At 44.7% G+C, this 27,971-nt stretch overlaps 1 protein-coding gene across 2 annotated transcripts in view; it reads right to left on the reverse strand.

The window, feature by feature from the left end:
• VWC2 (von Willebrand factor C domain containing 2) overlaps positions 1 to 25,089 on the reverse strand; it is a 92,066-nt gene extending 66,977 nt beyond the window's left edge. Inside the window, exons 1-3 of one of the 2 annotated variants that reach the window (XM_048511247.1) lie at positions 24,716 to 25,081; positions 20,552 to 21,345; positions 297 to 426 (exon numbers count right to left, since the gene is read on the reverse strand). In XM_048511247.1, the coding sequence (XP_048367204.1) occupies positions 297 to 426; positions 20,552 to 21,271 (850 nt within the window). In that variant the 5' untranslated portion in view covers positions 21,272 to 21,345; positions 24,716 to 25,081. Of the gene's footprint in view, positions 1 to 296; positions 427 to 20,551; positions 21,346 to 24,715 lie in introns of both variants that reach the window. The other variant, XM_048511248.1, reaches the window with a different exon arrangement.
• Between the last annotated feature and the right edge of the window lie 2,882 nt (positions 25,090 to 27,971).

Below are 27,971 nucleotides of genomic sequence, written 5' to 3' on the forward strand. Positions count from 1 at the left end.
AGCCTGCAAGATCTGGGAGACAGTAATCTAGCAGAGATTTTGTGGGAGCGCAGAGTTTTAAAGGCAAAATGCAATTGTTATTGATCATAGCCATCCGACAGGCACAAATGCAAATGATTTCCAAAGATGTTACAATGAAGCCTATGGCACATATCAGTTTGAGAAGGATTATTACAAAACGCCCAAAGCAAGAAAAATGTTATATCCTACAAGAAAGGCATGGGCTGTCACTGCCGCCGGAACACAAAAGCTGGCTTTTCGACAGCCTCCTGCTAAAGCCTGCATACTTAACTTACCATTTTTGCAGATGGGACAGCACTGATCTGGTTCGTACACAGGATCCACACAGTCGGTTTGAGGACAAGCAGACACGGTGCAGACCACTTCTCCATTGGCTTCACAGCGGCATTTCTCACATGGTGAAACCTGAAAAGAAACCAACCATTTTTAGCCAACTCCGCTGGTAGATATTCACAGGCATCTTCTTTATTCCACTTTCTAACTTCCTTTCTTCTAGTTATTCAAACGACAATTAAACAAAGTGATTGTACCTAGTTCAGTGTACCCACGTGTTATACTCAGTCAAAGGTAAATATGTGGATCAGAAAAACTGAAGTAATGTGCCCCAACTCTAGGGGCTAACAAAGCCATGCCAAAATCTTTTCCCACCAAAAACTCTTATTTGACAATAATTAAATAAAAATTGGTGCAATGAACTGCGATGTTAAGCACTGATTTCTCTGGGAGAGAGCGATATATGTACTTCCATTGAGGAATGGTGTTCTGGTTTGGTATCAGAGAGATTATGTTCAAAATTCTCGCTGTGCCATTCAGAGGCGTATCAGGGGAAATGGTGCTCGGAGACAACCCCTTCCCCAGGTGCCCCTGCCCCCAATGGGGCTGGACCTGGGGAGGGCAAAAGCTGGCCTGCATGGAGGTCGGGGGTGGGGCTCGGCGGCAATGGGTGGCCCAGGCAGGTGCTGCGGCTGCCCGCTGCCGAGCTCCACCCCCTCTGCAGGCCAGCTCTTGAGTGGCCTGCAGGGAGACGGGGGGGTATTTAGTGGCATGCGCCTGGGGACATGTGTGACCCCATGACTCTATATAGGCTGTACGCCTCTGATGCCATGAAGTTCAGAAAATGATCTTGGGACTGTCATCTCCTCCCCATTTTGTCTACCTCACAATGGGAGGGCATATATGACCTCCTGAGCTTGTGGGAGGAGAGGCAAGACAAGAATCTAATATAACAGAAAAAGTCTTGACCAGTTCCGAGGTGCCAGGATGTTTGAACATTCTGACAGATGCACATCTGTCTTTTAACTTTTCTGCAGCTCCTCCACCCAACTGGCAACTGGAAGGAACGGGCCGGCTTTCAACATCTCCATTCAGCCTCTAAGGGACGACAAGGGGGAGGAGCTTTCTGTATCCATTCTGTGATTACAAGATAGGAGGAGAGCTTAGAAAGGATGCACATTTGAAAAACATTTGTCTCACAACTCAGCTGCCACTGCCTTGACAGATCTTAGGTCCCGCTCAGTGCCTGAGATGCAACTAGAAAGGAGGCAATTTGCCTGGTTGTATGCTAGTGTTCTGTCCCCCACTGTAGGGGAGATTCGCTTCAAGGCAGAGCTTTTGTTACAGACACCTTCCTCCCCCTCTTACATGCACTTCGCAGCAATTGGAAGAGCTTTCTTTTTATTTTTAACACTGCTGCTCTATTCCTGGAGCAACAGACTGGGGAAATCTAAATGGTCTACCACAGGGGTGTCCAACTCTGGTGCTTCAGATGTTCATGGACTACAATTCCCATCAGCCCCTGCTGGCATGGCCAATTGTAGTCCACGGACATCTGAAGCACCAGAGTTGGACACCCCTGGTCTACCAAAATAACACTAGGAGCAGCAGTGGCGTAGGAGGTTAAGAGCTCGTGTATCTAATCTGGAGGAACCGGGTTTGATTCCCAGCTCTGCTGCCTGAGCTGTGGAGGCTTATCTGGGGGATTCAGATTAGCCTGTGCCCTCCCACACACGCCAGCTGGGTGACCTTGGGCTAGTCACAGCTCCTCGGAGCTCTCTCAGCCCCACCCACCTCACAGGGTGTTTGTTGTGAGGGGGGAAGGGAAAGGAGATTGTAAGCCCCTTTGAGTCTCCTGCAGGAGAGAAAGGGGGGATATAAATCCAAACTCTTCTTCTTCTAGATCCAAGACAGCACACACACACACGCTCATACTAAAAGGCAGCAGAGAGCAACATCCCCATCTGGAGGTTGCAAGGAGAGAACGGGCGGGTAAAGGGGCGGCTGGGCTGGGGACACTTCACAACAGGAGAATCCATTAAAAAAACAACAGTGGGGGGGAGGAGGGGGAACCCACCACGAAGTTGACAGCTACAGGGTAAGCACTGCATGCATAAAGGGCCATTGTTTGCTGGGTGACCTCAGGCCCATTACACGTTCTCGTCCTAGCCTACCTCATAAGGATGTTGCTATGATAAACGGGAGAGGAGAGAACAATGGACACTGCCCTGAGCCCCTTGGATGAAAGACAGGATAAGAAAGGACTAAAAACATTTTAGAAGTGCAACGGGCAGGCTTTTGCCCTATTAAACATAGTTTACTCCAGGCCATTGCAAATGGGGTATCCAGTTATGCATAAGGACAGAGGTGAAACAGCATGGCACGGAATGAGTCCAGAATGCACTAATTAATGATGACAATGTTAACATTTTGTGCAGACAGCAAGACATTCTTCTATAAATGCTTGCCCAATAATATGATATATATGCTGCAGAATCCACCCCTGTATAGGTTTGTTTTTCCTCAGCTGTCAAGCACTTTTCAGTAGTTACATTTTCTAGACACCAAGTGAAGAGGAAGAGATGCTAAAGCTACATTAGCTCCGTCCCTTGTAGGCTGCCGAAGGCGATTTTATGTGAATGTTCCTGGACCAAATGTCAGTGCAATGCTTTTGTTTTGGGGTTTTTTTGGCCCCTTTTAAAAGCCACAAAAACAAATCAGTTCATTGTATTGTCGAAGGCTTTCACGGCCGGAATCACTGGGGTGCTGTGTGGTTTCCGGGCTATATGGCCGTGTTCTAGCAGCATTCTCTCCTGACGTTTTGCCTGCATCTGTGGCTGGCATCTTCAGAGGATCTGATGCCAGCCACAGATGCAGGCGAAACGTCAGGAGAGAATGCTGCTAGAACATGGCCATATAGCCCGGAAACCACACAGCACCCCAAATCAGTTCATTTTCTCTATTTACTTACTTAATTCATACCTACACAAATGGGGACCCAAACTGGCTTATATCATACTTGTTTCCTTTATTTTATCAATGTATGTCAATAGAGACAAAATGATATGACAATAATTCTTTCATGCAAATGCGTGTCATCTGCAGAGGAGGAAAGGGCAGAACTGGAAAAAGGGAGACTCCGCTGGTCTTTTGGCTTGATCTCCTCTGCAGATCATGCTGCAAATTTCTAACGGCTTCCATCTGTTCTTTAGAAACCCATTTCATATTCTTAGTTTTCATATGCAGTAAACACAGGTTGTGAGGAAGGTTAGTACAGATGTCTGGCAGATCTGCTTAAGCAAATAATTGCAACCTCTCAGGTTTTAATCAAAAATCTGAAGCTCCATCTAAAATGATGGCACTCCACTGGAAAAAGTAATTTGAGAGCTGCGGTTCTAGATCTCAGTCCTGTACTACTTACATAGCTGGTCTGCTTCAGGGGTCATAGCAAACAGATATCCATGACAGGGACTGCTTCTCCTGCTCACGGGTTCCCATCATTCCTCCCCTATCACATGCAGAAGAGCAAACTGCGTTGGGAAAAGAAACCAAACTCCATTCTTCCCAAGGCTCATTCCGCACATGCAGAATAATGCACTTTGAAACTGCTTTCAGTGCTCTTTGAAGCTGTGCGGAATGGCAAAATCTACTTGCAAACAGTTGTGAAAGTGGTTTGAAAACGCATTATTTTGCGTGTGTGGAAGGGGCCCAGGTGCCTGTATTTGGACACCCCAACAAATTGGAGCTTCACCAAATAGTTTCTCCAGTCAGGAAGATTCCATGTTGGAGGAGGGGAAATGTGCCACAAACGAAACTTGCATTGGGCATAACGTCCGGATGCAGCTCAGGGCACTTTTGAGCTACTTTATTGTTCCTTTTTCCTTATCAATTGAAAGAAGAACTGAAGCAGGGATGACCTCAACACTGTATTTAATTGGTTATTGTGGGTTTTCGGGCTGCATGGCCGTGGTCTGGTAGATCTTGTTCCTAACATTTCACCTGCATCTGTGGCTGGTATCTTCAGAGGTGTATCACACAGAGAAGTGTGCCTTCTCTCTGTGATACACCTCTGAAGACGCCAGCCACAGATGCAGGCAAAATGTTAGGAACAAGATCTATCAGACCATCGCCACACAGCCTGGAAAACCCACAACAACCAGTTGAATTTGGTCATGAAAGCCTTCGACAAGACACTGTATTTAATGTTCTAGTCAACATAACCATTCAACAAGGCCCATTCACTATATTCATAAAACAACTGGTTACACTTAACCTGCCTGCCAATAAGTTATGTTCAGCGAAGGTTCCACTTCTCCCTACAACTTTTTTGTTTGATTGTTTCACAAAGCAACTCATAACTTCCTGTGTTCTTGCAGTGACAGCAGTCATGAATTGTTAATTATAATTTCAGGGGTGGGAAATTAATACTGTTTTTCATCAGAGCCGACAAAGCAATTGCTTAGTTTTTCACTTTTTTATTTTACAGTAAAACAGCATGACTGCTAATCAGCAATCAGAAAAATAAAAAGTGACAGCATCAACTTTAGCTGCAAAGGGAATACTAGTACTTCCCTCACAAAGGGCTGCTGTTAAAAAGATAGAAACCAAGTCAAGAACAGAAAACAATTAAGATGGAATTTAAAAGATAGTCCTTCTGAGAGACAATATAACCCTGGCTGTCTCGATTTAACGGACTAGTGCTTCCAACACATTTTAGAGTTTAAAAAATGCCTGCAAATAAGTTTTGGGAAAAGATGGAAAGACAGAGGGAAAACACAGAAATGCAACAGGATGGCAACAATGTCATAGGTACTTCCACTATACTTTGGCCCACAATTCCTTTGCTATAGCACAGGAAGGATCTAGGAGGCAGCTAACACCGGAAAGTTACCCCTGCTGTGACGATTTGTATGTATAATAAGAATTCACACCCAGGACATACCTTACCCAATAGGGCAATAACTGTGTGATTCTATTAAGAGAATCAACTTAAATAAGACCTTTACTGATGATAATGTAGCAACCATTTTTTCTTAAAAATCAGAACTCATCTTTTTATAGCATATAAGCTTCACACAAAAGTAGACAGAAGTAAACAAAAATCTCTGGCTGTTTCCGCACAGCGAAGGGAGAGAGCCTGCATCGGCATTAATCATGCCGATGCAGGCTCTGGGGCTGTTCGAACAAATGGACCCATGGGCTGCGCAGCTGTTGGAGCAGGCTCCGCACAACCGCGCAGCCCCCTTGCCTCCTGCTGGCAGCCGTCGCTCTGCTGTCGCTCTGAGGAGGCCAGGGGACACGCCCCCACAGCCAGAGCAACGGCTGCAGTGACAGAGGCCAGGGGGCATGTCCCCTGGGCTCTTCAGAGTGACGACAGCCAGCAGGAGGTAAGGAGGCATTTGGGGCCGGGGAGGGGAATACGTTGGCTTCCACCTGCTGCAGTTCGAATGGCAGCGGATGGAAGCCGGCGTTTGCAGAAAAACTAGCTCCCCGAGCGAGTTTTGAAAACACCATTTGGGTGTGAACAGAGCGCCGCTGCATCAATTTGGCAGCAGCGCCTGTGCGAAGGGTCCCCGCCAAAACGGCGTTTTACCGGGCTGAAGTCGTTGCTTTCTGCCCGTGCGGAAAGGGCCAACGTTTCTCAATGAAACATCCATAAACTGTGGTCGAAGATGTCACTTCTGGACTAATGTAGCACTTCCAAATATTCTTCTACAAGATTGACAAACTATAACATAGTATAATGCAGGAGAGGTAATGAATGTACATCATTAACTTAATTAGAAATTATTATTGACAATATGTGTGTTCTTACTAAATAACAGAAGTAAAAATTATTCCTTTCATTTCTGCAGGGTCAATTTTGAAGACCTCTCTTAAGCTTTGCAAAATGACAAAGTTATTTTAAGATAAAGTAAACATTTTATAATAAAAAACTTTTTTGAAACAGACATGCAATCCACATGCCCCTCCCTTGTAGCATAAGAAGAAGAAGAAGAGAAGAGTTTGGATTTAAATCCCCCCTTTCTCTCCTGCAGGAGACTCAAAGGGGCTTACAATCTCCTTGCCCTTCCCCCCTCACAACAAACACCCTGTGAGGTGGGTGGGGCTGGGAGTGCTCTGAGAAGCTGTGACTAGCCCAAGGTCACCCAGCTGGCGTGTGTGGGAGTGCACAGGCTAATCTGAATTTCCCAGATAAGCCTCCACAGCTCAGGTGGCAGAGCTGGGAATCAAACCCGGTTCCTCCAGATTAGATACACGAGCTCTTAACCTCCTACGCCACTGCTGCTCCTCACAATCTTCACATAGGGTAGTGGAGTAGGAGGTAGAGAATAACACAGATAGGACTGATATAGTTAACATGTAACAAGTGTTATAAGGAAGCTGCAAAATCTATGGCTTGATTAAGTCCCCTTGGGAACTTTCTTGTTCTCCCTGGGCGTGTCTGAAAAATCCTCTGGGGTTGAGAGTCTTTGCGCTAGCGATCTAAAAACTGTCTCCTATAATTTATATTATCTCTAACGTCTCTATCTTCTTCCTCATCAGAACTAGTATGAGTGTCAGAGCTCTCAGATGTAGAAAAATGAAAGCTGTCTGTATCCCTCCAAGTGACTCTTTTTCTGTGTTTAATGCTGTAGTCCTTTGCTTTCCAGAAGTAAACATAACCAGCGTTATAATCATTGGTGTCTCTATGAAACTCACGTTGTTTAGCTTCCAACATTTTATTAGCAAGGACTGTCATATCTTCATCTAACAATTTATATAGCAAGGGATTTTTCCAGTGTTGGGAAGGGTAATTGAGAGGGGGAGGGGTGACTGGTAGGACAAAATGGAGCACAGGAGAATCATATAAGTTGCCCTGAAGTCATTAGAAAAAGAACAAGATTACAGTCTGATAAATGTGCCCACTTTGTACTCTCTTAGAAAGCTGATTCCTGCAGCTGAGTCATGTCTACCCTTTAGAAAACATTTCTGGCATTGGGCCTTGTGCACTTGCTCAGGTGTTAGGAATATGGACCTTCCTTACCCTCTGGTCATGTTAGGGCATCCCCCCTCCCCCGTACAGTAGGTTGGCAAAGGGGGTACCGGAGCTTGTGGAAGGAGGACAAGGCAGTAGACCAACTGGGGAAACCTTAGAGATGCTGCTGCCATTGCCTTGGCAACTGGAACTGTAGAGTTCATAAGTAGTGTCCAAAGCACTAGGAGAGTTCAAATGGCAACCGGAACTAAAACAGTAACATCTGAGCATTATAAACCTGTCCTTCCCCTTAAATGTGTTTTTTTTTCACCTGTTCAGCCTTGTTACTTGGTGGTCCTTTGAAATGTGGGGTTTTTTTTCCAACATACCCTATTGCATGTGCACTGTGCCAATCAGAAATAAGAAAAATACATTCTTTGCAAACCTGGTCATTTACTTTTCCCCCCCGAAAGTCATTAGACTCTCTCCTGCACAAGTTATTTACAACAAATCAGGCCACAAAATGGCACTCTTTCTTTGAATTCCACACTTTCCCTCATTTGGTTCTGCAAACATTTTCCCTTCATTTTTCCTCTGTTGTTTTTTGAGCACTTTTACCACTATAATTTTTTTCCTATCCATTTCCGAGCATGCAATCATGTTGAAACAATCTTCATTTCTCTGCCCCACCTAACAGATGGTCCTTATCTATGCTCCCATGTAGTGGACCAACCTCCCTTTCAGCCATTTTCTTCTCTTCCTCATCTTCCATTTTCGAGAGGAATTTCAATTTTTTCCCTCTTTGTCGTATCAAATAGTCATGGAATGATGAGGCAGAGGAAAGAAACCAGACCACTGGATCAAATTTGTTTCATATCAAACTAGCAGTGTAACATTAAGGCGAAGATACACCATGTTCACAGTGAGGAGTGAGTGAAATTGACGAGGGACTGCCACAGTAAAAACTGTGCATTACTGCATCTCTAATTTGACTGAAAAATGTTTCAGGGGTAAGAAATGGACTACTTGGGGCTTTCCCCACTCACCTTCTGCTGAGTGCCGCTCTTGCGCCCCCTCAGTGCGCGTCATTCCTGGCGCGCTCTCGGGGTTCCCCACAACCCTGCGCTCTGCGCGGGGTCATCAAAAGGTGCCGTTTCTTCAGCGCCAGGAATGACGCATGCTGAGGTGGTGCAAGAGCGGCAGTGTCGGGGTGGCTGCGTGGTTGCCGCCCTTGCAAGTGGGGAGCGCCGCTGGACCCTGCGCTACTTTCCCGGAGTAGCGCGCAGCAGAAGGTAAGTGGGGAAAGCCCCCTTGTTTCAATTCCTTCCTGTAATTTTGCCTGCTCCAGTAGGGTTTTTTTAAACTTCCGTTTTGGGTGGATAGTTCTCGATGGTAGAAAATGGAGGCTGAGATACTTTTTAAAATTCATCGCTTCAGTTTAACCGTGCAGTAACGCTAGAGTGCCATCACAAAAGGGGGAAAAAGGAGGCGTGTTGTTCTTTGTCATCACAGATTGCATTCCTCCACTATTAGGAATACTTCTGGGAGCAGCAGTGTAGCGGTTAAGAGCAGATGCACTCTAATCTGGAGAACTGGGTTTGATTCCCCACTCAGCCACTTGAGCTGTGGAGGCTGATCTGGGGAACTGGATTAGACTGTGCACTCCAACACATGCCAACCTTGGGCAAGTAACAGCTCTTCGGAGCTCTTTCAGCCCCCCCCCTACCTCACAGGGTGTTTGTTGTGAGGGGGGAAGGGAAAGGAGATTGTCAGCCCCTTTGAGCCTCTTTACAGGAGAGAAAGGGGGGGATATAAATCCAAACTCTTCTTCTTCTTTTCAGCAATAGAGTGGAGTAAATGCAACTAAAAAGACAAAGGGAAAAACAATAGTGGGGGCGGGAGGAGTGAGGAATGATTTCACAGAAAACGTTTCCAAGACTCAAGGTTTGACCACTGGAAAAATCTGTGGTAAGCTGTACATGTAGAAAAAGCTGTTAGGTTATTCACACTAATGTCATGTCATTTCTTTTCTTCCATTGTTTAGTTTGGATCTGGGGGATGTGAGGGGAGGGAGGGAGGATCTTGGTCCAGGGATGTGCTATGGTAGTCATCAGCAGGTCTGGGGTACGGAGGGGTAGTCACATTAGGCATCCTAATAACAAGTAAAGTAAGTAAAAGCATTATTCTATTTATCCAAAGCCCTCAGAATGTGAAACAGAAAAAAAGGAGAGGGGGGGGGGGAGCAAGAATTAACACTGAAACATATATTTTGGGACCACTGCTCTTTAACCTATTCATAAATGACCTGGAAGTAGGGGTAGGTAGTATGGGGGCCAAGTTTGCAGATGATACCAAATTATGTAAGGTGGTGAGAACTGCAAAGGATTGCGAAGAGCTCCAAGTGGCCCTTTATAAATTAGGTGAGTGGGCTAAGAAATGGCAAATGCAGTTCAATGTTGCAAAATGTAAAGTGATGCACATAGGGGCAAAAAATCCAAATTTCACATACATCAGTCACAGACCAGGAAAGGGATTTGGGCATCTTAGTTGATAGTTCCATGGGAATGTCAACTCAATGCTTGGCAGCTGTGAAAAAGGCAAATTCTATGCTGGGGATAATTAGGAAAGGAATTGAGAATAAAACTGCAAAGATTGTCATGCCCTTATATAAAGCAGTGGTGCGTCCGCACTTGGAGTACTGTGTTCAGTTCTGGTCGCCACATCTCAAAAATAATATTGAAGAGATAGAAAAAGTGCAGAGAAGGGCAACGAGGATGATTGAGGGATTGGAGTTCCTTCCTTATGAGGAGAGGAGACATCTGAGGGGGGATATGATTGACGTCTTTAAAATTATGCATGGGGTAGAAAATGTTGACAGAGAGAAATTTTTCTCTCTTTCTCACAATACTAAAACCAGGAGGCATACATTGAAAATGCTGGGGAGGGGGGGAGGAATTAAGAATAATAAAAGGAAACATTTCTTCACGCAACGTGTGATTGGTGTTTGGAATATGCTGCCACAGGAGGTGGTGATGGCCACTAACCTGGATAGTTTTAAAAAGGGCTTGGACAGATTTATGGAGGAGAAGTTGATCTATGGCTACCAATCTTGATCCTCCTTGATCTCAGATTGCAAATGCCTTAGCAGACCAGGTGCATGGGAGCAGCAGCAGCAGCAGAAGGCCATTGCTTTCACATCCTGCATGTGAGCTCCCAAAGGCATCTGGTGGGCCATTGCGAGTAGCAGAGTGCTGGACTAGATGGACTCTGGTCTGATCCACCAGGCTCTTTCTTATGTTCTTAAATGTTAAAATACAATCCTTCATTAATAAAAAAAATTAGAATAGGTTCTTTCTTTATAGACTCTTTGGCTCTATTCTTCCTTCTTCCAGTGGAAACAGAGATACTCTATGGGACACATAAGGGTCAATATCAGATGGCAGATATATCAATTTATCGACAACTGAAGCAAAATTACCTGGGATTATCTTAACAATAAATTCGTTCCTAGCTCTGCATAAAGTTGACAATCTATAACATAACGAGGGAGATTTTTGACAACTGGATTCGTGCCTATACAAAGATGCTGAGATAGTGGAATTTGAGGATATCACCCAGTAAAGACAACCAATGACATTGTTTGGAACTTCCTAGATGTAAACACCAACATGCAGAGATGTTTACCAGATACAATGCTCTAGAATTGTCTTTTTTGATGGTTTTAAACCACGGAACAAATTTTGACTGGGAAATTATAGAACTATCGATAATTGCATCTTCATGGTGGACCCAGTCAGTACCATCACCACTGTCTTTTGAAAGTTAAGTCATCTGGGTAGAGCGTGAGAGAATAGAACCAAAAAAAACAAAAAATCAGATCAGGATCTATCTGTCTGTATTACGAATTTAAAGTACTGGTGGCTGAAATAATGTGTCTGAAGCTTTATTTCTCTTCCAAAATCTTAATATTGCGAGATGTGCGTGGACTCTAAACGAAGGGAGAACAAGCTCCGCTCTCAGGAGGGCCGCAGGAGACACTTTGGGAAGTGCTCGTCCTTCTGTTGCCAGCACAACAGAATGCCAGTAAAAAGATCTTTAGACAGATTTTTTTAACTGAAGGGCAGTCCTGGATAGTATGTCATCTTAGCTCTTGTGACATTGCTCGTTCTGAATCAGCAGGAGAACCCAGGTTGATTACAATATACCCTCTGCTGGCTACATAACATGAGCAAATTACACCATTCTATTCTGAAGCAATTTAAACTTAGGGTAAAGGGCATGCATTACAGAACGAATAAGCTGTACTATTTCAACAGCAGCAAAACTGCCATATAGAACAGCATCAATCACAAGCATACAGTATCACTAAATCTTCCACCCTATCATAAAATCTGTATGAAATGAATGGGCAGCAGATGGCAGACACCTATATTTTTGCAAATTGAATAATAAAGGGAGCTCTATAAAACAAATCTGTAGAGCCATTTCTTTTTGATGCTGTACATATAGCTGGAAAAGTAACTGCATGTGTGCATTTATATAAAATATAAATCTTTGTAGTGGGGCAAAAGAAAAATGTTGCATTTCTTACCCTACTAAAGAAATCTTAGTTGATTAACTGTATGGCTTTTTGATAGGTCAATTAAATCTGCATAAATTAGCATATTAATATAATGCATTTTGAAGGGGAAAATGCTTTATCTGAAGAAGAAGGGATCATTTTAGAAGGCGCTTTGCCTCTATGCGGAAGGAAACTGCATGGCAATTCTTCCACAAGAAAGTTAGAATAAAATCTTCAAAAAATCTTCTATCCCAGTTAATTGGGTATATCTTTTTAATTGATCAGAGGGTTTCTAAACGATTGAATGCTCAAACACAGTAATTGTAAAAATACAGATGACAAAAAAGATAAGCGCATCTGCCAACTCAAGAGGTCTCTGAAATTGGGTAGATCAGAGGCTGAGGAAAGGATACCAGTTTCTCAGCTGTCCAAACAAGAATAGGTACAAAAAAAGAAGAGGAGGAGGACTTAGGATTTATACCCCCCCTTCTCTCCTGTAAGGAGACTCAAAGTGGCTTACAATCTCCTCCCCCCCTCCCCACAACAAACACCCTGTGAGGTGGGTGGGGCTGAGAGAGCTCCGAAGAACTGAGATTTTTTTTTAGGTAGTTGCAGAAACAGGTGTTAGTAATTTTATTCCCCCATCCTGCAATGTTCCAAGATAGGAGCTTTGCATGGGGACTCAGAAGACCGGTGACTAGCCTAAGATCACCCAGCTGGCGTGTGTTGGAGTGCACAGGCCAATCTGAATTCCCCAGATAAGCCTCCAGAGCAGGGAATCAAACCCGGTTCCTTCAGATTAGAGTACTCCTGCTCTTAACTACTAGGCCACTGCTGCTCTGCCTCTACACAATTATCCTAGGCAGAAACTGACCCCAGTTAATTGTTTACGTGAAACTGACAACTATGTAAAAGTACAAAATGTAAAAGTACAATAATTCCACTGATATTTGAAAACTGTTTGGGCTGAATCCAACCAGGTTCTTGGCTGATAAAAAAGGAGGAATCATCTTCGATCACCAAAAGGCTATGCAGAGTATCATGGCAGCTGAATTTGAAAAAACCATGTGGGATGGGAAGATGTAGTATGGAAGGAAATTGGGTGAGATTAAGTGAACGCCCAGGTTGGATCAAACCCTTTAATTCCTGTTATTTTTTAAATGAAAACCTGGTCTATAGTGACACACAAGAATCAATACAGCAAACTTTACATTTGTAAGCAACTTCTTGTCCCCCCTCCACTGAATTTGCTGGGTTTTTTTTACAATTTCAAGTGAATGGCTCATAAATCAAAGCTGGGGTGGGGGGCGTGCAAAGAACACAAAGTCCTCAAAATCTATAAACAAAAGCTAACTTCTTCACAGCCTATGTGTTTTACTAATAATCTACATAATTAACTCGCATTCCTGCAATTTCTCTGTTATTACAAAGCTCTAGGCAGCCTTCCAAATTCTAGCTTCTTACAAAGACTCCTTTTCCATGGCTGCTGTCCAAAAAAGGGACACATGTGTGCACGAGGACACCATAAACAGAGTATTGCCTGCTCCTTTCACTGTAGCTCCCAACACCAAAGAAACTAGCTGCTGTTCCCAGTTTGCCAGCCCTAGAGAATTATATATCAGAAACTTGCAAAGCAATAATTCCATTGCGCCGCAGCTGCATTGGTGAGAACACACAGAAAGTATTTCTGTTAGGCGAAGCTGAAGAGACACTTATTCTCAATCACACATCAAGTCATATTATTTCAAAACAAAAATACTGTTAGATGGTGTCCTAAATACATTTGCTACTAAATCCTACTGATTTCAATAAAAATCTGTTTTCATAGTCATTATTTCAATATAGGGAAGCCGCCACGATTTGGCCAGGTTTGATTCCCAGCACAGATATTGTAATCCCGGTTGGGCAGACAATTACCCCAAACCAACCACTGGTCTCATTCTGTCCGATCTACTTTTTATCAGGAAAACAAAATGCCATAAGCTGAATGAGCAAACCCCTGCAGAAATGGGTGCGCAAGATTAATGATGGAGATGTATCTCTGAGTATGCTACATTTCAACTATAACTGGATTTAATGGTAACTATTATAACTGTATGATACGTCCACATAGCTTCTTTGTCACTATCTGGAATAGAAGTGCATATTCATCTGCGATGCCCCTTCCCCACTGATAAAGAATACCTACCACCCTCCTTAAAACCTCTCAGTCGCTCAAGTTCAGGATTACAAGTAGGTCAGGTCATCACACATCACTACCCTCCTTGTCTCTTTTAAAACCTCTAGAGAACCATTACTATTTTCCCTCTAAGATCCTTTCTCTCACTCACAGAGATTTCAGTAGACAGGGCAGTCCACCCCCTTTAGTAACAGGCCATCACTCCAACATTTCACAGGTTTATTGGGGTTGGGACTCACACTCTCCCATTTTCACAGTGCCACCATTTATTCATATCCTAAAACATATACAGACCAAGATCTTAATTTGTATGCTTGCATGGTTCTTTCCCTGAGGCAGAAGCTGCTAAGCGAACAAGGAGTTAACTTTTATCTTGGTTTCAATGTAAGGTAAAAGATATGCTTCTTTTCTGCTGAACTTTTGAACTGTTTCCCCTTTCCAGCATTTGGGATCTTCCATTACAAATTGTAACAAATTCACTTTTTTCTATCTAAGTTAGCTCAAAGCCGCTCTTCACCCCAGCTTCACTAGGACATCCCCCTCCCTCTCTAGCTCATCAACTCCCTTAACTGCTGTGGCGTAAGAGGTTAAGAGCTCGTGTATCTAATCTGGAGGAACCGGGTTTGATTCCCCGCTCTGCCGCCTGAGCTGTGGAGGCTTATCTGGGGAATTCAGATTAGCCTGTACACTCCCACACACGCCAGCTGGGTGACCTTGGGCTAGTCACAGCTTCTTGGAGCTCTCTCAGCCCCACCTACATCACAGGGTGTTTGTTGTGAGGGGGGAAGGGCAAGGAGATTGTAAGCCCCTTTGAGTCTCCTGCAGGAGAGAAAGGGGGGATATAAATCCAAACTCTTCTTCTTCTTCTGTTTTCCAAATGTCTCTCACTAATATTTTGTCAGTTCCCATCAGTCATTCTTAGGAAGGGGCAAAACCTAATCTGTCTATCACAATATTGTACTCAGTTTTTATGGACATGGAAATGGACTCCTACTCAATAAAAAAATATGATTACATATTGTCTACTGATAAGGTCCCACACTAGTAAAATGGTCAGTCTAGCTCAGTGGTTCCCAACCTTTTTTCACTTATGTACACCTCGGCAACCCATTTCCCTAACATTGTACCCCCATATTAACAAACCTCTTATGTAATTTTCTTCACATATCCCAAAATGCTCTGACGCATACCCCTGGGAACCCCAGGTTGGGAACCACTGATGTAGCTTGATGAGGATCTGCAAGGAGCTGTCACTGACAGTCTCTTCTAAGCTAAACATTTTACGTTCAGTGACATCTCTAGCAACAACGATTTAAATAAGAGAAAAGGGAGAGGCAACGAACAAACAGGACTAGGAGAATAGAGGTAGACATTTATAACAAAGCAGCAGTGGCGTAGTGGTTAAGAGCAGGTGCACTCTAATCCAGAGGAACCGGGTTTGATTCCCCGCTCTGCCGCCTGAGCTGTGGAGGCTTAACTGGTTAGCCTGTGCACTCCCACACATGCCAGCTTGGGCTAGTCACAGTTCTTCAGACCTCTCTCAGCTCCCCCCCCCCACAGGGTGTTTGTTGTGAGGGGGGAAGGGAAAGGAGTTTGTAAGCCCCTTTGAGTCTCTCTACAGAAGAGAAAGAGGGGGTATAAATTCAACTCTTCCCTTCAACTCTTCTAAATCTTTCTGTATGATTTTGCCCATGGCAAGTAGACATCTTGTGTCATCCAGGTATTCATGTGCAAAAAGTAGGCCCATGAGAAGACAACAGAAGTTGTTTTCCTCACCGAAACACTTAAACCAGGCTTCCCCAACCTTTTTTGACCGAGGGCACATCTGGAATTGCGACAAGGCATTGTGCGCACAGCACCAAGTATCTTGCGTATCTGAAGTTAAGCTGTTGCAATTAGTTTGAGGCAGGCTCTGCTTCCCACGGAAGCTATTTTGTGGCAGTTGCTGCCAAAGCCATGTTTTAAAAATCTGCACAGCCAGTCAAATCTCCAGTAGTCAATTAGAAGCCTTGCTGAGCAAAAGCCCTACCTGGCCCCAAACACTTCAAAGAAACATTTGGCGGAAGCAAGAAAAGATGTCAGCAGGCGACACGATGCCCACAGTCACCATGTTGGGCACCTTGATTTCAACAGTTGCCAGCCAACTCCAGTACAACAGATTGGTGATGGTTTGTAAGGGAATACTGAGGATGTGCCTTAATTTGAAGTCTGAGTGTGTAGGGGTAACAAAAAAGATGAAAAGGAGGCATGACCAAAATACCCAGTGGACCACTCATGTGCCTTTTTCTCATAATGGTGTTCATAGCTATGAACATATGGCAGCTTTCAGAGCAAGGGAATCATCATTCCTCTCTTCCCATTTCCAAAGTATACTCTTGTGCAGAGTGAAATTCCTTCCTTCATTGTGGCTCAGCTTTCATCTGCTGCAATTTCCTGGTTTAATAGGATCTTCTGCACGTTGTAAGCACAGGTAGGGAGACAAGTTAAACGCTGTAGAACTTTCCCCTTTGATAGCGGGAAAAGAGAGTGCAATCGGCGCGTCTGAGAAGCATGTCCTCATTTTCCTCCAATATTACTCCCACAATTTGGTCTCCAAGTAGGTATCAACCATCACGATCACTCTGCCTCTAGATTTTCTCAGCATGCCTTGGGAACCACTCTGTATTTTCCCGTTTTTATGTTCATAAAACAGGTAATTCAAAAGGCTTGTTTCAAAGGGTAACCATTTTGGCCTGCATTACAACACCTAGATCCAAGTCCAGTACAACTGAAGACACTAACAAGACTTGTGAGCTATAAGCTTTCCAGAGTCAGTGCTCCCTTTGTCAGATACAAGGCTTACCGTGTTTCCCCGAAAATAATACGGTGTCTTATATTAATTTTTGCTCCCAAAAATGCGCTATGTCTTATTTTTAGGGGGTGCCTTATTTTTCCGCTCCACAGCTGCATGCTCTGGTGTTCTGTTTGACGGGCATGTTTCCAAACAAAAACTTTGCTACGTCTTACTTTCGGGGGATGCTTTATATTTAGCACTTTAGCAAAACCTCTACTAAATCTTATTTTCAGGGGATGTCTTATTTTCGGGGAAACAGCGTACTATATCCCACCTACAACTAAACGGTGCAACGTTGTGTCTCCAACAAGGACTAACTTAAAAGCCATTGACTCAAATCTAGTATACAAACTAGCATTCACTCTCCCTACCAAAAATCTGCGAAAGACGACAAATGTAGATAAAACTTCTTCTTAAGCTATTGCTATTTCTATTGGAATAAAATGCCCCCATTCTGTTGTGATAGAATAATACCTGTAGAAATGGGTTGTGAACCCGCAGAGGAATGCAATGCTTTTGGACTCATTGTGGGATTTCCTCTCTTTACCTTCTGTGCAAAGGGCGACAAGGAGTACAAGAACCACATCCAGAGTTTGTGGGAATTGGAGAGTGTCTGTCCAGCACTACACCAGTGGTGGTGGGGGTACTGCTGCTGTACAAAAGCTCCTGCAGGGAACCTGTAAAGATCCCTACCAAACACGCTGAGCAGTAGAAATGCAAACAGCAGTCTGCACTTTTGTACTAGACTTGCTGAAAGTCTTTACTAGACCTGCTCAAAGTCTACATCAGTGTGATGTAGTGGTAAACTCTAATCTGGAAAACAAGATTTGATTCCTCTCTCCTCCACATAAGATGACTCTAATCTGGTGAACAAGATCTCCCCACTCTTACACATGAAGCCTGCTGGGTGACCTCAGGCTAGTCACAGTTCTTCAGACCTCTCTCAGCCCCACCTACCTCACAAGGTGTCTGTTGTGGGGAGAGAAAGACAACAAGTTTGTAAGCCACTTTGAGGCTCTTTACATAAGGAGAAAATCAAGATATACAAACCAACTCTTCTTCTTCTGATTCTATCTTTTAAGAAGCATTTTGCTCTCATTTTCCAACAGAAATTGACATTGTCAACTCATCTGCCCTGTAGATACAAATGGCGCATCATCCTGATTGGAGAAACAATCCATAGAGAGCAAAACAATATACCATATTGGACAATTTGGATTTCACAAGATGCCTGTTGTGGGGAGAGGAAGGGAAAACATTTGTAAGCCGCTTGGCCAATTATCCACTGGTGCTCTGGCGCTGGGGGGGGGGGGGGGGCTGGAAGCACGTCAGGGCAAGAAATCTGGTCCTGACGCACTTCCTGTTTGCAATGCGCCGACAGGACGCAGGTCAGAGAAAGATTTCTTGTCGTGATGTGCTTCCTCTTGCCACGTGCTTGCTTCTCTCTTTCTGCAGGGAAAGTGAGAGCACTTCTGGTGCGACTTTTCGTGCCAGAGCAGGGCAAGAATGGGTAACAGCCAGCAGTGCTTTTGATTTTTGTGTTTAAAATGTCAGGTGACGCAACAGTTGGATGCATATTTCACATGTAATCTCGTCTTCAGAGATGTTCTCCAAGTACCTCATATGCACAGGCTCTCATCAATACAACTGGAATAAAATGCACATCTACACGCAGATAAACTATTTGCGATATGCAAATAAATAAGCATGCAAATAAAAAGTTTTGCATAGAAACAGCTGTCTGAGTGAGCCCTAAGTCGGAATTATTCCAGTGTTCCGGAAAGTACAAATTACATTTTCCAGGATAATGAAAATGTTGCCTTATTAGAAGGAGAGTTTTACCAGACAGAGATGCTGGCCCTGATTAAACTCACTGTATCACATCCCCCCTTCCAAAAGAGTATTACACCATAGGCCTATAATCAGTCTGACAGATTATTACATAACACTGACATTTCCACTTGAAGAGAAAGTAAAAAGAAAATATGTAGAGAGCCAGCCTGCAAAAACATATTCCTTTCATGGTTTGCTGTTAACCCTAAGCAGCCCCCCGACTTCTAAAACTCATTAAAAACAGAGACAATAAACTCGCATTCTGAACATGCAATGAAGATCCATAGACCATTTATTACTATCAAAAGGCACAACTGCACTTTTAGGCTCTAAACAATGCATTTTTAAAAACAACATAAAATAATTAGAAATTAAAGATGGGCAAGCACCAGGTCATTACAGACCCATGGGGAGGGTGTGTGTGTGTCATATCATGACATTTACTAGGCAGACTATGTTTTAAGCAGGAGTGTCCAACTCTGGCGCTTCATAAGTCCATGCCAGCAGGGCCTGATGGGAATTGAAGTCCATGGACATATGAAGCGCCGGAGTTGGCCACCCCTGTTTGAAGGGGTGGTTTGCACCTGTCCCAGTCGTTCACACTTTAGCTATAGCAAGCTGGGTGCTCATTTTATCTACCTCGGAAGGATGGAAGGATGAATCTACCTTGAACCTGCTACCTGAAACTGACTTCCATTGGGATCGAACTCAGGTTTGTGAGCAGATCGTTTAACTGCAGTACTGCAGCTTACCACTGTGCACCATGAGACTCCTATGAAATAATTAATAATGACCTAAATCCTCCTTGTTGGAATGTTATTATTTTACTTATCAGAAAGCTCATGGGTTTTCAGGACTATACATAAAAAAAGGATGTGAAATGACCCAGCTTTTTTGTTGTTGCTGAGAAAACCCAACTCACAAGAAGCTCACATATATTATTGAATCAGACCACTGGCCTATTAGGGTCAGTACTGTCTACACCAGCGATTCCCAACCAGGGTTCCATGGTACCCTGGGGTGCTGTGAGCATGTCCCAGGGGTACCGCGGCAATGCTACTGGCCCCCCTCAGTTTTGTAGTGTCTCCCACCGGCACCAGCAAGGATATGGAGCTGGCCCAGGTGGCAGGGCCTGCCACAAGGTCAGCAGCCACTTCCCACCCACCCCCACCCCTTGTGCTTCCCTTCACCCTGGGAGGGGAAGGTGTGGAGGGGGGTGGCAAGCAGGGGAATTGGGAGGGGAAGGTGGGGGGAGGATGGCAGGGGTGCCGTGAAATATGAAGAGTGAGGTCAAGAGTACCGTGACGTCGAAAAGGTTAGAACATAAGAACATAGGAACAAGCCAGCTGGATCAGACCAGAGTCCATCTAGTCCAGCTCTCTGCTACTCGCAGTGGCCCACCAGGTGCCTTTGGGAGATCACATGCAGGATGTGAAAGCAATGGCCTTCTGCCGCTGCTGCTCCCGAGCACCTGGACTGTTAAGGCATTTGCAATCTCAGATCAAAGAGGATCAAGATTGGTAGCCATAGATCGACTTCTCCTCCATAAATCTGTCCAAGCCCCTTTTAAAGCTATCCAGGTTAGTGGCCATCACCACCTCCTGTGGCAGCATATTCCAAACACCAATCACTTGCGTGAAGAAGTGTTTCCTTTTATTAGTCCCAATTCTTCCCCCCAGCATTTTCAATGTTGGAAAACACTTGTCTACACAGACTGGCAGCGGCTCTCCACGGTCTTAGCCACATCACCGATTACCTGGTCCTTTTAAACTGCAGTCACTAGGGATTGAACCCCGTATTTTCAGCATGCCAAGCAGATGCTCTACTACTGAGCCACAGTCTCTCATGAACAATCAGCTCCCCCCCCCTCCCTCTCCCACACCATTATCTTACCATGAATTCTTCCAGGGTCTGATAGGTTTTCCCCCGGAACTCACAGTAGTTCTTCCTTTCCTTGCACTGCGGGCAACACTGACTCGTATCTACATGAATACATCGTGGGTGGAGCCTAGGGCACTCTGGCTGAATGCACAGCGGGCCCTCTTCCGTGCAAAGGCAAGGGCAAGCAGAGGGACCCGGTGTAAACTTCTCCCCAATAGCATATACAAAGCCACTCTCGTCCACACAGCCTTTCCCACGGTAGTCCGGATAAGCGTACTCCTCTGGAGGTTCGGGGGTAGTACTAGCAACAACATCCAAAAGGGAGGACTCTTCCACAACCGGAAGCTCCTCTCGGACGCCATCCATTTGCTCTCGGGCTTGGAGGCTCCCAAACTTAATGCTGGTTGCCTGGCTGCTCACAGCCTGCTTTTGCTTAGTCCAAGATTCCTTGTTAGAATAATTCCTGCTGCTTCTGTTCTTCCAGTCTTTCGTACCCTCCTCTCTACCATTCCTGCCAACTTCGTTTGTTTTTCCCGGCCCGGTCTGGTTCTGGTTCTCCCGGGCTGATGCATGGTCTCTCTTTTCTTGGCTTGCTTTTATCTCTTGCTTGTCTTGAGCCTTGGCCAGTTTTTGAAAAGGGGCCGAGGAGCTGCAGAGAGCAACCATCAGGCAGCAGGTCACAAGGAGGGAGCTAGAAAGAGCCCCAATGGCCATCGCCGTAGAGCTGGGCATCACCTATGATATCCCAGAGGGGCAGGAACCGCTTCATCCACTTCAAAGGGAATCAGTCTGCCAGTCCACAGTCCCTGGGAAGAGATCATTGAGGACATTTCAATTTTCAGTCTGTACCTTTTCACAGTCAACAGCATGTACACCTTCATCTATTATGTATATAAAGGAGAAGTAAATTAATGCGGGCCAGCAGAAGCCTTGAACTTCAAAGATCCAACTTCAAATTAAAGCTCAGCTATTGATTTGTTTTTGCATCCTTCCACAGATTGCTACTTCTTGGCCTCAATTCTCTGTCTCTAAGATGGGAATAATGACTTACACCATCCTAACCAGTTTGTAGTCGCAGGGGGAATCACTGTAAATCACTACAGAGGGGGGGAAAAATCAATATAATGCTTAAGGGTATCCAGGGTATCTGGATAATCAGACATTCATACAAAGAATGCTATTTATAAAGTGATCACATTGACTTGGAAGGGGGGGTTACTTGGTGAGGTGACAGGAAAGAAAAGAGTCACAGTGTGCTAGCGTAACAAGGAATTCAAAGCAAGCCCTGTAAATTCTTGATTTACACTTTTCGGGGGGGAGGGGAATCATGCAGCTGGGTTTGTGAAATCCAGATATATAAAGAAATTAATCTCCCCAAATCACAGCAGACTCCACAGCAAACACCCAGTGGTAAATGTCCAATTTCCGACAGCACACACCACAATCCTCATTAATCCTTCATTCAACCAAAACTGTCTCATGACAGTGAGTGAAATTTAAGAGAAACCCACCCAGCTCCAAAAACCCAAATGAAGTTCAACACACGGAAGCCAAACTTGTGTGAAAACCCTCTCCACAGAATCCTCTTTTTCTTCCCAATTGACAGAATGTTAGTAGTTGGAGGACTCAGGGGAACAGGGTTATCTGGAAACAAATATTTCAAACAGCAGCCCCACACCACCAGCTTTGTAGACTGAAATTAACAGGAAGGGCAAAAATGTGCATCATTCCCTCCCCTCATCACAACATATTTAGTATGGAGTCTCTTCTATAGGTAACTATATATCTACACGGCTCCTTTCCAATGCAAATACGCTTGCAAGCCTTACTCCTTATCCTGTGTTCACAGCAGAGATCTACTATGGCAATCACAGCAATAGTATGATTGTTTCAAATATTCCAACCGAAGCCAGTGAGTTAACAGTCTGCACAAGCATAAACAATTGCACTTCTTGGCGTTTGAAGGGCTATCCATCCACACTGACTTAATAGTGTATCTCCAACCACAGATACTCACTGATGATTTAGTTTAAGGATCAAGCTTTTTAATTAAAAAAAAAAACACCATGTAGTAATCTCATCCTCTATCTGTTTCTTCATTTATCCAGGTATACAGGGAAGTCAGATGCAAGCACTGTAAAGCCAAATAAGATCCACTGTTTTTATAAATCACCCTTGGTTCACAGTATGTGGACTCATTTCACTTTCACAATGCAGTTGCTTTAAACAATACAAAACCCTATTTGTCTGGGGGCAACAGTACAGCAAAGGAAAAGATGCCCGCTCCACAGGGGGAGATTCTTTCTTCAGGCCACTTCCAACACCCCTCTCAAGCCTATCTTTTCCACATTTTTAATCTACTTTGCTGCAGCAGAATAACATGACCACCCTTCTGGGAAAATCCTGAGCCTCAGTTTCCCATTTGTGAAACAGGAAACTACTCACCAGTTTTGTGACCAAGATAAAGGCACTGTGCATGCTGCATACTTTTAAAAAATGCCAGATCAATGAAAAAAAATAATGCAGAGACCTGTTCAGGGTTAATCCTTTAGGGTAGCAGCTAAAACTTTGAAATGAAGAGTAACTGAAGCAGGAGATGAACGTTTCCCAGGAGAAACCCCTCTTCCCCAACACACACAATATATTAGCTGAAACCCCACAACGCCCTGCCCGTTCCTTCCAGCCGGATTACCTATTAAATAAATCAGTTGCATCTCTGTGGCATTCATGAAGACAAAAAAAGAAGCCACCTCCCTGTCTTTAGAGGATCACGCCAGGAGACCCAAATTCAAATCCCTCCTTGCCATGAAACTTAACAGGTGATCTTGGGGCACTCTCCTACACCCTAACCTACCTCGCAGGGAGGGAGGGTCACTGAGGATAAGATGGAGAAGCGTAGAATGAAGCATGCCACCCTGAGTTCCATGGAGAAATGTTAAAAATGCACTAAATAAAAATAAATTGGTGAGGGGGGCAGGGGGAGACAGCAAGAGAGAGCCAGAGGCAAGAGCAACATATATAAAATACACGGCAATTGCCATTAGATTCAGGTTCGTCTCTGGGCTCTTGCTGAAACGCCCGATTGAAAAAGTGCTTTATTTTTTTTTTAATGGGCTGTAACACCCTTCCTCCCCAACGTATGTCCGGCTGCAGCAAGCAAGCAGAGCGGAGTGAAGCGTTTTCCGAGCCTTTGATACGCTGAGCCCCAAAGGTTCACCATCCCCGCTTCGGAGGACCCAGATTCAAATCCTGGCTGGGTGACCTTGGCCCACAGTCACTCCCTCACAGCCTAACCTACCTCGCAGGGCTGTTGCCGCACGGAGGGTATAAAGAAGAGCAGGACTCCGCAAAGGGGAGAAATAAAAAAATGCACAAAATAAAAATAAATTGCTGGAGGGGGGGATGAGAATGAGAAAGGCAAAGGCGAGAGTGCCAGAGAGAGAGAGAGAATCTGGGGCAGTGGCCATTAGATTTAACTTCACCTCTGGTTGCAGCCGAATTTTTAAAAAGCGCTTGAATTAAAAAATGGACCGCAACACCCTCCCTCCCCAACAAATGTCCTGTCGCAGCAAAGGGGGGGGGGGAGCAGAGTCGAGCAAAGCATCTTCCCAAGCTTTGACAGGCGGAGCCCCAAAGGTTCGCCATCAGTGCTTCAGAGGACCCAGATTCAAATCCTGCCCGGGGCGCCAGTCTAACCTACCTCGCAGGGCTGTCGCTGCACAGAGGATAAAAAAAAAAAAACGGAGCAGAGCAGGACGACGCCGGCCTCCCTGAGCAAACGGGAGGATTTTTTTTTTCTTTAAAAAAATGCGCTAAATAAAAATAAATTGCTGGAGAGGGAGGGAGGAAGGGAGGGAATCCGCGGCGGTCGCCATGAGACTGAAGTTGGTCCGGTTGCAACGAAGCATGCCTAGTTTTTTTTTTTTTTTTAAAAGTGCTTTGTTAATCAATACATAATAATAACGATAATAATTAACTAATAATTAACTAATAAAAAAAAACAATCCCTCCACCAAATACACGTCTTGTTGCAGCAGCAAAATGAAACAAGAGAGCGGCTGCTGCACCCTCGAGGCCGGCGGCTGCTGCAGCGCAACTTCCCGGGTCTTCTTCCTCCTCCTCCTCCTCTTCCTCCTCCTCCCCGCCCCCCCCCGCCCCCAGAGGGGCACTTTTTACCTCAGCCCGCGTCGCCCCCGCCAGGCCGCTGCCTTCCCCTCCGTCCCCGGCGCCGGCGGCTGCGGGAGAAACGGCGGCTCCCCTCCGGCTCCCATCTTCCGCCGCTGCCCGCTGCCGTCTCGCCTCCGCCGGCTGAGGAGACGAAGCGCCGGTCGCGACCGACCCACCCGCCCGCCTGCCTCAGCCGCGCGGCCACCAAGGCGGGCTCCTCCCCGGCGCTCGCCCCATTGCGGCGCCCTCAGCCGAGCCTCCCCTCCAACGCCGCCCCGGGGCTGAGGCGAAGGCTCCGCGCCCGTCCTGCCTCCCCTCCCGGATCCGGCCGGAGCGCGGCGCTGAGGCGGACGGACTGCGGCGGCGGCGGCGGCGGCGGAGGGGAGGCGATGTGAATTCCCGCCTTCGGTGCGCCGGGGAGACGGAGGGGGCGGCGGCCAGGCGCGAGGATGGAGCTGCCGCCGCCCGCCGGTGGACGGGGAGGAATCTAATTTGGGCCACGATGAGCCTTTATCTCTGGAGAAGCGGCGGCATATAAGTTTTCCAGGTAAAACTGGGCAGTATCACAAATCCAGCATATTTCACCCAACATAATTGTAGGGGAACGATGTTATCTCTGGAGGAAGGTATAAGTTTTCCAAGAGTAAAACTGGGCAGTATCCACAAATCCAGCATATTTTTTCACCCAACATAATTGGCAGAGCGATATTAGCATCTAGAGAAGCCCGGCATTTATAAGTTTTCCAAGTAAAAGGTGGGGCAGTACTGCAAAATCCAGCATGGCTGCAACGCAGTTGTCAGAACATTTTGTAGTAGGGTGCGGATTTTCCAAGTAAAACTGGGCAGTATCACAAATCCAGCATATTTCACACAACATGATTGCTTGGAAGCGATATTGTATCTCTGAAGAAGCAGGGTATAAAGTTTTCCAAGATTAAAACTGGAGCGGTATCCGCAAATCCAGCATATTTCCCTTTAACATATTTGTCAGAACGATATTGTATCTCTGGAGAAGCAGGGTATAAGTTTTCCAAGTAAAATTGGGCAGTATCACAAATCCAGCATATTTCACACAACATGATTGTCAGAACGATATTGTATCTCTAGAAGCAGAGCTATAAAGGATTTTCCAAGTAAAACTGGGCAGTATCACAAATCCAGCATATTTCACCCAACATGATTGGCAGAACGATATTGTATCTCTGGAGAGAGCATTATAAGTTTTCCAAGTAAAACTGGGCAGTATCACAAATCCAGCATATTTCACCCAACATGATTGGCAGAACGATATTGTATCTCTGGAGAAGCGGCGTATAAGTTTTCCAAGTAAAACTGGGCAGTATCACAAATCCAGCATATTTCACCCAACATGATTGGCAGAACGATATTGTATCTCTGGAGAAGGGGCGTATAAGTTTTCCAGGTAAAACTGGGCAGTATCACAAATCCAGCATATTTCACCCAACATGATTGGCAGAACGATATTGTATCTCTGGAGAAGGGGCGTATAAGTTTTCCAAGTAAAACTGGGCAGTATCACAAATCCAGCATATTTCACCCAACATGATTGGCAGAACGATGTTGTATCTCTAGATATAAGTTTTCAAGTAAAACTAGGCAGTATCACAAATCAACATATTTCACTTAACATGATTGGCAGAGCGATGTGTATCTGGAGAGTATAAGTTTTCCAAGTAAAGCGGGCGGTATCCACAAATCCAGCATATTTCACACAACATATTTGTCAAACGATATTGTATCTCTGGGCGGTATTATAAGTTTTCAAGTAAAAGTGGAGCGAATATCCTGGAAATCCAGCATATTTCACCCAACATGATTGTCAGAACGATATTGTATCTCTGGAGAAGGGGCGTATAAGTTTTCCAAGTAAAACTGGGCAGTATCACAAATCCAGCATATTTCACCCAACATGATTGGCAGAACGATATTGTATCTCTGGAGAAGGGGCGTATAAGTTTTCCAAGTAAAACTGGGCAGTATCACAAATCCAGCATATTTCACACAACATATTTGTCAGAACGATATTGTATCTCTGGAGAAGCGGCGTATAAGTTTTCCAAGTAAAAGTGGGCAGTATCACAAATCCAGCATATTTCACCCAACATGATTGTCAGAACGATATTGTATCTCTGGAGAAGGGGCGTATAAGTTTTCCAAGTAAAACTGGGCAGTATCACAAATCCAGCATATTTCACCCAACATGATTGGCAGAACGATATTATAATCTGGAGAGGAAGAGTATAAGTTTCCAAAGTAAAAAAACTGGGCAGTATCCACAAAATCAACATATTTCACACAACATATATTTGTCAGAGCGATATTGTATCTCTGGAAATAGTATTGTCCACAGTTCCAAGTAAAAGTGGGCAGTATCACAAATCCAGCATATTTCACCCAACATGATTGGCAGAACGATATTGTATCTCTGGAGAAGGGGCGTATAAGTTTTCCAAGTAAAACTGGGCAGTATCACAAATCCAGCATATTTCACCCAACATGATTGGCAGAACGATATTGTATCTCTTTGGAGAGTGGTATATAAGTTTTCCAAGTAAAAGTGGGCAGTATCACAAATCCAGCATATTTCACCCAACATGATTGGCAGAACGATATTGTATCTCTGGAGAAGGGGCGTATAAGTTTTCCAAGTAAAACTGGGCAGTATCACAAATCCAGCATGATTGGCAGAACGATATTGTATCTCTGGAGAAGCGGCGTATAAGTTTTCCAAGTAAAACTGGGCAGTATCACAAATCCAGCATATTTCACCCAACATGATTGGCAGAACGATATTGTATCTCTGGAGAAGGGGCGTATAAGTTTTCCAAGTAAAACTGGGCAGTATCACAAATCCAGCATATTTCACACAACATATTTGTCAGAACGATATTGTATCTGGGCCCGGTATAAGTTTTCCAAATTAAAGTGGAGCGGTATCCTGGAAATCCAGCATATTTCACCCCAACATGATTGTCAGAGCGATATTGTATCTCTGGGCGGTAGTTTTTCTAAATTAAAAACTGGGCAGTATCACAAATCCAGCATATTTCACTTTAACATGATTGTCAGAGCGATATTGTATCTACAGGCTAATTATAAGTTTCCAAGTAAAACTGGGCAGTATCACAAATCCAGCATATTTCACACTAACATAATTGGCGGAAACGATATTATATATCTCTGGAAATGATATAAGTTTTTCAGGTAAAACTGGGCGAGTATCTAAATCAGCATATTCCACACT

The sequence above is a fragment of the Sphaerodactylus townsendi genome, linkage group LG11, assembly GCF_021028975.2.
Source record: "Sphaerodactylus townsendi isolate TG3544 linkage group LG11, MPM_Stown_v2.3, whole genome shotgun sequence".
In the NCBI taxonomy this organism is placed as follows: domain Eukaryota; kingdom Metazoa; phylum Chordata; class Lepidosauria; order Squamata; family Sphaerodactylidae; genus Sphaerodactylus; species Sphaerodactylus townsendi.